General features: G+C 42.5%; 1 protein-coding gene across 5 annotated transcripts in view; it reads left to right on the top strand.

Annotated features, from left to right (window-relative positions):
• KIF11 (kinesin family member 11) overlaps positions 1 to 11670 on the top strand; it is a 49021-nt gene extending 37351 nt beyond the window's left edge. For all 5 annotated transcript variants that reach the window (XM_030568922.1, XM_030568926.1, XM_030568924.1 and 2 more), the window contains 10 exons: positions 2149 to 2356; positions 2758 to 2930; positions 3392 to 3514; positions 3778 to 3936; positions 4412 to 4551; positions 5973 to 6252; positions 7831 to 8053; positions 8270 to 8421; positions 8794 to 8910; positions 11261 to 11670. In XM_030568922.1, coding sequence (XP_030424782.1) covers positions 2149 to 2356; positions 2758 to 2930; positions 3392 to 3514; positions 3778 to 3936; positions 4412 to 4551; positions 5973 to 6252; positions 7831 to 8053; positions 8270 to 8421; positions 8794 to 8910; positions 11261 to 11386 — 1701 coding nt within the window. In that variant the 3' untranslated portion in view covers positions 11387 to 11670. The remainder of the gene's footprint in view (positions 1 to 2148; positions 2357 to 2757; positions 2931 to 3391; positions 3515 to 3777; positions 3937 to 4411; positions 4552 to 5972; positions 6253 to 7830; positions 8054 to 8269; positions 8422 to 8793; positions 8911 to 11260) is intronic.
• Positions 11671 to 13267: the final 1597 nt, after the last annotated feature.

The raw sequence follows: 13267 nt of genomic DNA on the forward strand, positions 1-13267 counted from the left end.
CTGGAACAGACTTATGAACTGACTCACTCCACAGTGATGGGGAGGGGACATCACTTGAGATGGCAAGTTTGTTTGTTTGTGACAGTTTGGTTGACTATTCACTAACCAGCATGCTGCCTTCCTCAAAGTCATCCTGCCCTAAAAGCTCTGAGCTCCTGTGTCTTCCAGTCTGCATCACCCCAGAGTGCGGTGAATCAGCAAATGCTTATTCTACATGGCAACTCGAGGGATGACCTCCAGCCCTAAATGGGATAAACTGTCCCATAAAATTGAGGGAGAACTAGGGTGCAAACACTTTGTAGAGGAGGTCTGCAGTAAAGTCCTATAACTTGTTGTACTAACTGAGTGAACTGCTCACCAAATAGTGTTATGTGCCACTGTTACACTTTGGGACATATTGATAACTACATGTTTAGTACTGCTCTTAATTCTTACAGCAGTGACTTGCTGTAGAAAAGTTTGCTTTTTCTTCAAAAGTGGTAAATCCTGTATCTATATTTACAACTCTTCTTTATCTATATTCCTGCTGAGTTCTTTCTTGTAACAAATAGAGATGGTTTATTTGCATTGGCTACTCCTGGGGGAATTCTGTGCCACTGCGCATGCGCAGAATTTATGTCCCACGCAGATTTCTTTGCTTCCCTGCAGAAAAATGACTTACTGTCGGGGAAACAAAGGGAAGCCACAAGAGTGGTCATGCAACCCTCCTAGCAGTATGTTTTCGGTGCTCAGGGCAGCTGGCAGAGAAGTAAATCACTGTGGGGCAGGGGGTGGGCCTGGGGAAGACCTGGCTGGTGGCTCCTACCCTGCACCAGATTCAGCTGCTAGTCCTGGCATCTGGAACCAGGTCAGATCCAGCTGTAGGAAGCTCTGCAAACTCCCCAGTCCTGCTTCCTGCACCCATCGCACCTCAGCTGCAGGGGGAGGGATCCTTGTACAGGAAGCTGCTCCCCCATCAGCCCTACCCCCATGCATCCAGATACCCACATACTCAGACCCTCACTGAGCATCATCTCTCTTCCCCCCCCCCCCTCAGGAATCCCCACTCCGCCTGCACGTGGACCACCCTGATGAGCCACACACACCTGGATCCCTGCCCCACCGAGCCCCAACCAACTGTACCTGGATCCCCACCAATCCCCACTCCCACAGCATCTGGAGCCCCCACTGAGTCCCCTACACCCAGACCATCCTGCAGAGCCCCAACCACCTTCACTTGGACACCCCTCCCACAGATTCTCATTATGTTACACCCAGAACCCCCCAAACCCCTGTGCATCTAGATCTCCCACTGAGCTGCCTGCATCCAGATTTCCCCACACAGAACCCTCTCAATCCACACCTGGATCCCCCTACGCTAATCCCCTCCATGCTTGGATCTTGCCTTGCTGAGCCTGCACCGGCTGCACCTGGCACAGAGAGGCAGGGCCCTGGGATGTTTCTGGGGAACTCCTGGTCCTTGCGCTGTGTTAGGGTTGGGTGCAGTCTCACTGATGAGTCCGTGTTCGGGGGTGGGGGTGGGGCTGCACAGTGATCTCCCACCTCTGTGCAGCCAGTTGCCTGTGCTCCCCAATGCCATGCTGGAGCCTCCACATTTATTTGACAAATAAAAATTTTCAAAATTTTAAAATATTATGTGCATAATTTTTATTTTTTTGGCACAGAAATTTTATGTTTTTGGCGCAGAATGCCTCGGGAGTAATTGGCAGGCAAACTACATTGTCAAATTCTATATTATTCACTATAAAAGTAGCGAGAAACCACCTAAATGTCAGAGTCCTAGTGAAGCGTGCCACCATGCTCCTTTGCTTCCTATTGTCCTGTTTTTGGGACAATGGTTGCTGTGATGTTAAAGCATTGGTGTGTCACTTCTCAAAGTTAGTAAGAGTAAGCAATGTCTTGTCTGCAACTTCCTGAATGCCTGAGCACCTGATCGTAGTTTACACAAGGATTAAGAAATTAACTGTAGTGATATACAAAGCATGTTAATGCAAACTCTTGGCTTCCCTTCTCTAGGGATGCAACTCCTACTTTAAACAATATATTTAAGTTTTCATCATCTCAGTTAAACACCCTTCAGTTATGTTTTGAGGCCGAAATGGTTCATCTGAAGATTGACAATGTAACTTTTTTTAAATTTTATTTTAGTTGCTTAATACAGTTGAAGAAACAACAAAAGATGTGTCTGGTCTACATGCAAAACTAGATCGTAAAAAAGTAGTTGATCAACACAATGCAGAAGCCCAGCACAGATTTGCAGAACAAATGAATGCTCTGTTTAGCAAAATACAAGATTCTGTTAATGAGAACAGTTTGAAACAGCAACAAATGATAGAATCTTACACTAATTTAGTTGGTAAGTGTAACAAGTTTATATCAGTCTATCTTCTGACTTCTTACATGAACTCTATGCAGCAGAAATAACAGACTTTCCTAAAATTGATATAACATGACATAAGGACCAGGCTTTACCTAAAATACTAGAGCTGAATTTTTTCACACCAATGATAGTCCAAGTTGAGTAATCATACCCATACAGCAAAGGTTATGCCCAAACATCCACTTCAATTTTCTGTGTTGTAGGCAACACTTGTGACTGATGAGAGGCACTGTTTCTGGTCAGGGCAAACTGTTTGTTTGTTCTTGTCCTAGTACCACATTATTAGCCTATCCTAACATGAACCCTTATCCTCTTATGCCATAGGACTGTTGGGAAAACTCTTTACAAAGTTTGTAATGTTCTGTTTACCTTTGTAGGTGACCTTCTGTCTGCCAGCTCTTCAACCACTAATGTTATTGCATCAGCCGTATCTTCATCTTTTGCCTCTGTTGTGGAAATGCTGTCTGCTGAAACTTCTTGGGTTTCTGAAAAAATACTAGAACAGCAGACTCTGTCAGTAAAAAATAAAGCTGAGTTGAAGAGATTGATGGTTAGTTAATCTAGATGCTCTTGAGTTACTTTGGGAATATGGATCTTTCCTGCTTTTAAAGGGCCTCCATAAACTTGGTCTAGTCAAGTTAATAAAAATAACTTTCAGTTCAGGAGCTGTCTCAGAGCCCTCAATTGCATGGTTACTGAATCTTTAGGGCTTGAAGTAAGATGACGGGCCATTGTTGCAGGCTTTTTAGAAGTACTTGGTATTGGTTTATACTCTGTTCACATGTTCAAGGCTATCTTCCCAAACAGAAGGTCTGGAAACTTTTTTTTTTTTTCTAATGATTATTGAGATTCTGGAGCACAATTCTACAGCAAGGGAGATTCTGGAGCAAATTTTGCAATTGCAGAATACACAGGGCCCAGAATATATTCAAATGAGTCTGAATAATCTCTTGCAGACTTGAATTGAGGAGCTGTCTGGTATTTAATTCTCTTCCCCACCATCTTTTCCAGGAAGAGCATAAATCTGGAATGGAAAGAGCATTAAGTAGTCTGGTACCTGTGGTAGAATTTGTATTGGGAGTAAACCACCAGTTTCAGAATAACATCAAGACCTGTTCTGCTGTGACAGAAAAGGTAAATGTTTAGAACAGCCTGTTGCCTAATATACCAACCTCCCTTTAACTTCAAACTTCTGCAAAGCCTACCTGCAACACCTGCCATAGGTTTGTCCACCATACCAGTAGTGCCTTTAAACTGCAAGCTCTTTAGGGTGTAGAGATTCTGTATATGTGTAACCAGTATATGGTCATAGCACTAGGTTTATGAAAACCTCCACTTCAACTACTATAACTCATGCTTCCTTATCTAACCTTCATGTAATTTATTTCCCTCTAAAGATGGAAGGACATAAAGAGGAAACAAGCATCTTCTTTACAAAACACTCTCTCGCTCTGAATAAATTACAGGAAGATATAACCAGTGTTCTGGCTCAACTTCAGAATGACTGTGAGAATTTAAAGGAAGAAGCAGAGCTGGCAAAGCTGGCACTTAAAGAGGTATCACCTTTTTCTTAGAGCAAGAAGATGGAATTAAGCATCTTGTATCTAGTGTTTTTCACCTGGCTTGATTTAAACTCATCTGTAATAGATCTTCATACTTGCTTCATCAGTCAGTACTATGAGCATAGTTTCCCATTCATTTAGTTTGCTCGTCCTATTTCTGTTAATCAGCCTCAATTTTTCTAGCTTTGTGGGGGAGATGGAAATATCACATGTCTGCTCCTGGAGTGGCCTATAGCTGTTGCTAAACTGTTGCTCACAACACACTCCAAAATCTAAGTGAATCCATTGTTTACATCTTTCCTGAGCACAACTGGTGGTTATGGCTTTAAACTGCATTATACCTTTTGATGTGCTATATAATACCTTCCATGAGAAGTCTATTAAATTAAATTTAATAATGTTGAAAGTGTTAATGGCTTTGAGGCAGGTAACACTCCTGTCCGGTGTATAACTGCATTTTTCTTAATAGGGCACAACTCAACTCATGGCTTCTCTTCAGAGCCAGTTGAATTTATTGGTTCAGGAAACCCAGCAGAATTTAAGTGGTGTATCTAAAAAGAGTGGAAACTTGAAGACCGCTATTGCTGTTGTCCAGGAAAACGTCCATCTGTAAGAACTATATTGTTTTTTGTATACTTATAACATTCTCTTACATAGATTACCATGAATGTAGATTACTGTGCAGTACGTTCTTTTGGACAAGTCCCATCTGTTAGAAGTGGGGCCTGCCACAAAACTCAGATCCTGATTCAGATTTCCCCAACATATGAGGCTATTTGGGCGTAATTTCTGCTCAAAGTTGAGACTTCTATGTGTCTTGCAAGCAAGATGTTCCATTTTTTTCAGGAACTATACATTTGTGAGTGGTCATGCTTACACTCAGTTCTGTAGGCAAATTAGTTGATATCAATAGTAAATTAATCTATCACTTGAAAAATGGGCTCACTGACTGAACTAAACATTAGAGCTCAGGATTTCCAAAAGTGGCCCGTGACTTGTCGGGGTCCAACTTGAGACCCTTGGAAGAGATCTAATTTTCCATAGTCATTAGTCACTTTTGAAAATCTTAGCCAAAATTAATGTAATACATTATTAAATCCCATAGTAATACTAGATCAGTTAGCTCCAACCTTTTTATGCAGGATCACTTTGAATTTAAAGGCAACCTAGGATCTACCCTGTCCTTTCCCCAAGGCCTCTCTCTCTCACTCCATCCCCTCCTCCCAATCGCTTGCTCTCCCCCACCCTCACTCACTTTCACTGGGCTGGAGTTTGGGAGAGGGGGCGGGTTCTGGGCTGAGCCTGGGGTAGGGGATTGGGGTGCAGGAGGGGGTGAGGGGTGCAAGCTCTGGGAGGGGGCTCAGGGCTGTGGCAGAGTGTTGGGGTGCAGGAGGGGGCTCAGGGCTGGGGCTTTGGGGTGCAGGAGGGGGTATGAGGTGTGGCCGCCTGCCGGGCAGCTCTTACCTCCGGCAGCTCCCAGTCGGTGGCACAATGTATCTGCCACTAAGGCAGGCTCCCCGCCTACCCCGGCCCCACGCCATTCCCGGAAGGGGCCAATGAGCCCCTGCAGCTCCGGACGGGGGAGGCACGTGGCTCTGTGTGCTGCACCTCTCTGCAGGCACTGCCCCCGCAGCTCCCCGTTCCCATCAATGGGAGCTGCAGGGGCAGTGCTTGCAGGCAGGAGCAGCACATGGAGGGGAGACCCCCTGCACTCACAGGGCTGTGCTGGCCGCTTCTGGAAGCAATGTGGGGCCGGGGCAGGCAGGGAGCCTGTCTCAGCAGCAGCCCCACTGCACCACTGGAGATTGTGATTAACTGGGAGATCCTCTAAGATTGACCAGTTGGTGGCTGCTGTACTAGACTGTGGTTAGGGAAAGCTTTACTGCATAAATATCTTAAATAGAAAACATTCCAATGGCATCTTATTATAATAGGATTGGATCTGGCTTACTTTGAAATTAGACTAACCATCATGCATTTAATATGCATTTCTAAATACTCTGATCTATATTATGAATCTGTTCATGCAGGCAAACTACAGACCTAGTCAGTTGTACAACTTCCCACCACAACAAATACATTGCATCTTTGGATAACTTCTCACGAGAGATCAGGCAGTTAAACAAGGAAGACAAAAAGTTGCTGGAGGAGTCCACTTCATGCTGTGAACAGTTTCACAGAACTCTCACCACAGTGTGTCAGGAGGCAGATGAATGGGTTGAATCTGCAAATACTAAGATTGACTGCCTTACTGATGAACAGATCGCCTTCTCCCACAGTGAGCTGGAACAACTTCAGTGTTTACAGAAGGTAACCGATAACTTTTCATTAGACTATGAAATTCTCAGTGGAGAGGACCAGAAAGTAGAATATGTGTAGATACAAATCCAAAGTCATCTGTATATCATTCTACAGTACTATTGTTATGCCACAGGCCCCCTGATCAGGATAGAGATCGGCTTGCTTCTCGTTTCCTGTAACATTATGTACCCAATCTTTTCATATGTGACATTAACCATCTAAGTTCCATCTAAGCTGCGCAGCCATGCAGCTGCCTATTAAGCAGCACTCAGGGCAGCGAAAGGGAGAGATGCTTCTCCCTAAACCCCTGGCCTGCCGCGGCGCCCCAGCCCAGCCCCGGACCAGCCATGTCGGGGGACAGATGGCCCCTCCCCCCAGCCCAGGTGCTGCCAGCTGGAGGAGGCGGTCCTCTCTCCCCATTATAGTCTTGGGGAGCCCCACTGCACCCCAAACTCCTCAGCCACACTCCCAGCCAGAGCCTGAAGGCGCCCCAGCCCTGAGCCCTCTCCCACACTACGAACCCCTTGGCCACACCCCACCACATTAATTTTGTTGTGTACCAGTATGGAGGTGATGTGTGTCACATCACCTCCAATTGGTGCACATAACACAATGCATTCTTGCTCATGGGTAGCATAAAAATATTATCCAACTTATCTGGTCCATAGTCATGACCTATAGACTGGTGTAAAACTTTAGCACACTGCCTTTGAAAACTTGCATGCACCTCTTAGTCTACAGTAGACTTGTCAGTGGGAAGGTTTGCATAGTGATCATGTATAGAATATGGCTTTCAAGTGGTAGCTAACTTTTTAATTATCATGTTAGGTTTGGCATCAATCAGTGTGAAAAATGCTCCCCTTTGGGGCTACTGCTATTTCGGGTCCTTTATTTTTCTTCCTTTCAAATTTTTCTTTTCCCTATCTGTTTTTTCCTTCCCTATAACAGCTCTCCCATCCATGGATTTCACTCCCAATCCTTTCCCGTGCCTTTGCTAAAATAAATAATGAACTAGTTTAATACTGACGTTTAAAGTGTCACTAGACTTCAGAGTTAACACCCCAGTGAGGAAAATGCACAGCTAAATGTTTCAGGTTGTCTGAAGGCTCAGGAAGAAAACACTATCTATTCATTCCAGATGTCTTCATGTCTGTAATACTTTCTTTGCAACCTTAAGGGCTAAAAATGCTTTGTAAAATGTAAACTTCCTTCCTAGCCCCTTGCAGGTGTTTCATCCTAGCATTGTCCAATATGCAATTATTTGCAGCTTACTTTGAAGCGTTTAGTGCTATTTACTGTTGGAGACTTGATACTGAATCAGAAACCAGTGGTCTGATCCAGCATAGCAATGTCTGTGTTCCTATGACTAGCTATTGGCATCTGTTCCCAAAGGATAGGATGTCCAAGAAATGGATTATTTTAAATACAGCTCTCAAAATGAACATAAATCAGCATGGCCAAGCTCTTCAATTTGAGGTCACATTTAAGTTTAGTGACACAACCTGAAATGTAACTTATCTTGCTCCACCAGTTGTGCAAGAGACCTTAGCCTTAATTTTTTTGTTAATTTGGTATTCTGTCTTTCAGAATGCAGATGAAAGCTGTAATGCATCAGTTGCTGCAGTCACAGACCAGATTAACAGACAGAAAGCTGATGAAGAGAGGTCACTGAATAGCCTCCTGGACCACATTAAAAATGATAAGGAGATGTTCCTGGAGCAGAAACGGATACTCCATGAGGAAGCACGATATGGATTGACTCAGGTTAATGCCTTCCTGCAGGAGAAACTTAAAGTGGATATCCCAACAGGTATTCACAGTGTGGGATGGGAAGGGGAATGGTCTCAACAAGCTACTTGAGTACTGAGTTCATAAGCCAAAACTAATGGGAACATGAAGTAATTGATAGTCTTGGATTTTTTTTAATATGGACAAGAATGTCTACAAAGAATGCTTCCTACATTTCATTAATAAAATCTGGAAGTGTTTAATAATTCCATTCATTTTTACATCAACTTCATTAAAGGGACAACTCCACAGAGAAAAGACTACTTGTATCCAGTGACTCTTGTGAGAACAGAACCTCGTGACCTGCTGCTTGAGCAATTGAGACGACAGCAACCAGAACTCATGGCTACTTTAAATAGTGCAGCAAAGGTGGTAGAGCATGTGGATCAGGTAAACGTGAGATGGTATAAATACAAGGCTCCATTTTGTAACCACTCATCCAGGAGATATGGGATTGAACAGTTAGTACAACACTTCAAAGGTGTTTCAGTTCAACTCTGTAAACAGAGTTCTGGAAGCTTTTACATTCTGCATTGCACTCATCTGTTACAATGTGAGTATCCATGCAAAGCTCAGGAAATGCACAGGATGGGATAAAACAAAGTCTTATGTTTAAATGGTCTTTTTTGCATGATAGTTGCGCATGTAAAGATCTATAAATCTCTCAAAAGATTGTGCCATGTATTTTAGGGACTTGATCAAATGATTGTAAATTCCTTCTGAATTTAGCCATTCATGTAAACTGGAAACTTCTGTTTGTAGGACTCACTGGAGGAAGAAGAGGTGGTGCAGGAATTTAATGAAAGTACCTTCAGTGATAAATCTTCCCTGGACACAAGTGTGTGCTGTCAAACAAATAGTGGTGTTCCCTTTTTCCAGGTAATTTTACAAATATTGCAGACAGGTTTGAATTTGACCAGGAAGTGTGGTCCCTCTGCTATAATAGGGTCAGAAGTAGTTAAATGACATGCCTTTTAACAGCACTTGTGTAACATTGTCAGTGTAGGTTTGTGACTAGACTTAGTCCTTCAGAATATCTGAGACTTCATATATCTTAATTTAAAGAAGCAGCCAATAAATTTCCCCCTTAAATTGAGTTGTTTTTTTTTCCAGCAAATTGAGCTGAAAGTAAGTTTTTCTTAAAACAGCAGCTACCATGGGGGAACATCAACTCATATATTTTAACATAAAACTGCTCAGCATTAGATTAGATGTAGAATATCTACCATAATGGCTTTGCAACAGATTAGTACTCCCAACTCCATTGGGGAAGGAACTGGTAAACTTTGTTTTTGTTTTTGTTTTATTTATTGACTAGTTAGTGTTAGCCTATGGGCTCTTCTTGGTAAAGTATTCAGAGCTGCTCTAATTTCACCCATGATCCCTTTTGAATAGCTAAGGGGCAGACTGCTTTCAAAGGCTTTGTACTCTCTAGTTATAGGATCTCTTAAGATGTTGAGGTCTTTGGAAGAGTGAGGGTGAGAGTTGCAAAACCTCTTAACTGTCTCTAGCAAAAGAAGTATCTGGATGTGAATCACTGCAGCATTCCAGGGATTAAATACTTGCTCTGCTGAACATAACCTCTCCAATGTGACTTGGAAACTAAACAGGCAATCTTCAAGGCTGTCCATGTGGATTACTAATATCAATATTCTTTTCAGTGAGGGAGATCAAATGTTCTGACGATTTGTTTGGTGTATCCTTAAACACCTAATAATACATGTATGCTTCACCTTTTTTGGGCCTATATGAAACACAAAGGGCTAAACTGGTTACTCCTGGGGGAGTTCTGCACCAAAAAAATAAAAATTCTGCCCAAAATACTTTAAAATTCTGCATATTTTATTTGTCAAAATAATTTCACTACTTTCAATTATTTTAGTAATTTATTTCAAAATACTTGCTGACAAGTATGTCTGTAACAATCCAGACAACAAAAAAGATTCAAGAAATATTTTCTTGACAAATAAATTCCTTACTGGGTGTATTAATACAGAATTTTTGAATAATTCATTTAAACTAAATACAGAAACGTATTTCCTGCATCCCTCAGAAGCCGTTGAAAAGCTTTGGGGGGTCAGGGGTAATAGGTGGGAAGGAGTCTGAGAGTGAACATAGAGGGTTGTTGGGTATGGGTGGAAGAAGTGTTTTTGTTGTTGTTTTTTTTTGTGGGGAAGGATCAGGGAGTTGGGGGTCCTTCCCAGTGTAGATCCAGTCTGACTCCTAGCCACTCCCATTCAGTCAGGCACATCTGCCTCGGTCCCCATGTGTCCCCGCACCACCCTCTCCTTTATCTCCAGGTGATCTTGCACCTCCACTCAGTCTCCCCAACCCCATGTGGCACTGCACCCTCCCGCCCATTCAACCCCCACCCCAGTCTGTCTCCTTCTGAACCCCTAGTCCTTCTGAACCCCGGTCTGTGACCCCCAGCAGCCCCATGTGCTCCACTCTCTGTGCCACTTCACTCCCTCGCCATATCCCATGTCTCCTCACCTGGCCCCGCAGGCAGGGCACTGGGAGGAATTCAGCCTCTCCTCCTCCCTATCTGCTACTGGCTGCTATGGGCGGATGCTCTCTGGTCTGGCACCACAGCAGCCTCTGGTGGACAAACAGCGTAACTTCAGTGCCTCTGTGGCAGAACATATTTTCTGCAGAGGGAAAAAAAATCTGCGGGGGACATGAATTCTGTGCATACACAGTGACACAGAATTCTCTCAGGAGTAACTGGTAACTTATCAGAAGCCTAAAGGGTATACCTAAACTTGCATACAAGAATCAGATTTAAATCTAACTGCACAACCTTTCAGACTTACTTCTTTCTGATGGAAGAATAATTGTTGGTTTGCTTTCATTAGCAATAAAAGTGTGCCGTTTATAAACTTGTCTCACTGCAGCTAAGGGTGCCCTCTCATTAATTATGGTAAGAACTATCTTTAAAAGAAGTGACTTCCAACAAATTAGTTCTTTGGCACATACAGGAATTCCTAGAGGTATCTTATTTTTGGTCTTAAGGAGAAAATCTTAATGCCTTTGGCTCATAAGACTCTTGTGTCCTAAAGAATAAATCTCCTTAGCAAATGTCTTCAGAAAATTGCCCTGTATAATTTTTTACGCTTTGAGTATTGTGTGTAGAATTATGTGGCAACCAGAAAATGGAGAGTAATGTTGCATTCTTTAGCATTGTGTGTAAAGGTGTAATACTCACTGGGAACTTTTTTAAACCCTGCAGCACAAAAAGAGTGTAAAAAAGGATAAAGAGAACAAATCTACAAGCATCTTGGAGAGGTCCAAGATGGAGGATACAACAGAACAATCTCTTCCCAAGTCTAAGCTTCCTTTAAAAGCACTGAACTAAGATATTTAATGCAGACCATTGCATTTGTAAAACTTACCTCTGATCTTCTGTTCAGTCTGTTTTCTCAACCATTTTCAGGTTTTGTATATAGTGATATATTGTTGCAAAATCAAATTTTCTAAGAAGTTGTCCTGCCTTTTTGTCTGAATTGTTTTTATACACTGTAACTTAGTTACATAGCATATGCTGTAATTTAGTTACATGGCATTTACAGACTTTTAAAACTTCAAATTATGGCTCTGTATGTTAAATAAAGACTTTTAAAATCTAAAGCTTATAATGCTAATTAGCCTTTCTGTAGCCATTTTTCCTTTCTTATAAACCAATGCAACTAACAGATTTAAAACAGCATGGGCAGATGGGGACAAACTTTCTAAATAGGTCACATCTACATTTTTTATTTTATTTTAATTGACTGTAAATATTGGCATTCTGCTTTTATGTCTGCCTCAGTCTGTCTCCTGTTGCTATGTAGTAGACTGGTGTCAAAGTACTGTCTTTATTATGTAAGTGGATACTTCAAAGAAGCCCATCAGAATCTGCAGGCTGCTACAAATAAGTGTTTCCCATATTAACAAACTTGGAAAATGTAAAAGATTACCAGATCAAAAAGCCAAAACAAATACACTGGTCTAGCCCAGTGACTCTCAAACTTTTTTACTGGTGACCCCTTTCACATAGCAAGTCTCTGTGACCCCTGCCCCTTATAAATTAAAAACACTTTTTTATATATTTTACACCATTATAAATTCTGGAGGCAAAGCAGAGTTTGGGGTGGAGGCTGACAACTTGTGACACCCCCCCCTCCCATGTAATAACCTCACGACTCCGTCTGAGAACCCCTGGTCTAGCCAAAGTACTAGAAAACACACTAGAAGAGAGCGTCTGCCAGCGCAGGATTGTTCATCCTTTAATATGAAGCAAAATGGTACAATGTACTGGGCATGGCTTATTAATTTTTATGGTCAACAACACTAATCGACAGGTATAATGCATGTTTCAGACAATACTGTGCCAAAGTCAAATATCCAAACTCTCCTGAGCTATAGATGCTTTTCCTGCTGCAGCCTGGCTCCCTAATGTTACAACCACCATTTTGGTTACATATTTTTACTCTTGGGAGTAGTACCCATTGATTTTTTGGGGGGCTTGGTGTGTTCTGCAGTTAGTGGAGGATGTTCATGTGCTGCTAAGCATGAGACAAGTGAAGGATGTATGGGAATGGGTGGGGAGTGAGGAATGGAATTATGAAAGTGGGCTGCTCTGTTGCACTGATCAGTTGGAGGGTGCTTATAAATGGAGGCCGATTTCCAGGATACTCTCTTCTTGGCTTTTCACCCACATAAACCATGGCCCATCCCCCAAATCTCAGGTATCAGTCTGAGGTGAATGATCCATGTGTCCTAGATTAGGAGCTAGTGGGTAACAGGCTGACATCTATTCTCAGGGCCAGGATTCATGTTTGAAACTGATTTGCCTCTCTCAGCCAAAGTTTTGCATTAGCCTTTTCTTGGCTGAGAGGGATTTGGAGAGAGAATTGTCTGCAGAGATGGTCTTTGTGCCCAACTGCCACAGCTACACAGTGGCTGTCAGACAATATCTGCTAAAAGCTGTAGAAACAAGGTGCTGTGTACTGAGGCAAACTGAAACTTGTGATGAGGTCCCTGGATTCTGCAAAACTCTGGTGTAACAGAGTGAAAATTATGCAGTAGCTTAATTTACACGTAAACATGATTTTAATGACTTGAATATAGAAAGATGACTACGGTATTGGTTTTACATTTAACTTGTTCCCATAATTAGCAGTTGTCATGCCACAGTCTTTTGTATTGACAATGCAGAGCAGCATCATAGAAGTTGGAGTGGAAACTGGAGGACCTG

The sequence above is a fragment of the Gopherus evgoodei genome, chromosome 7 (assembly GCF_007399415.2).
Source record: "Gopherus evgoodei ecotype Sinaloan lineage chromosome 7, rGopEvg1_v1.p, whole genome shotgun sequence".
NCBI classification, from domain to species: Eukaryota; Metazoa; Chordata; order Testudines; family Testudinidae; genus Gopherus; species Gopherus evgoodei.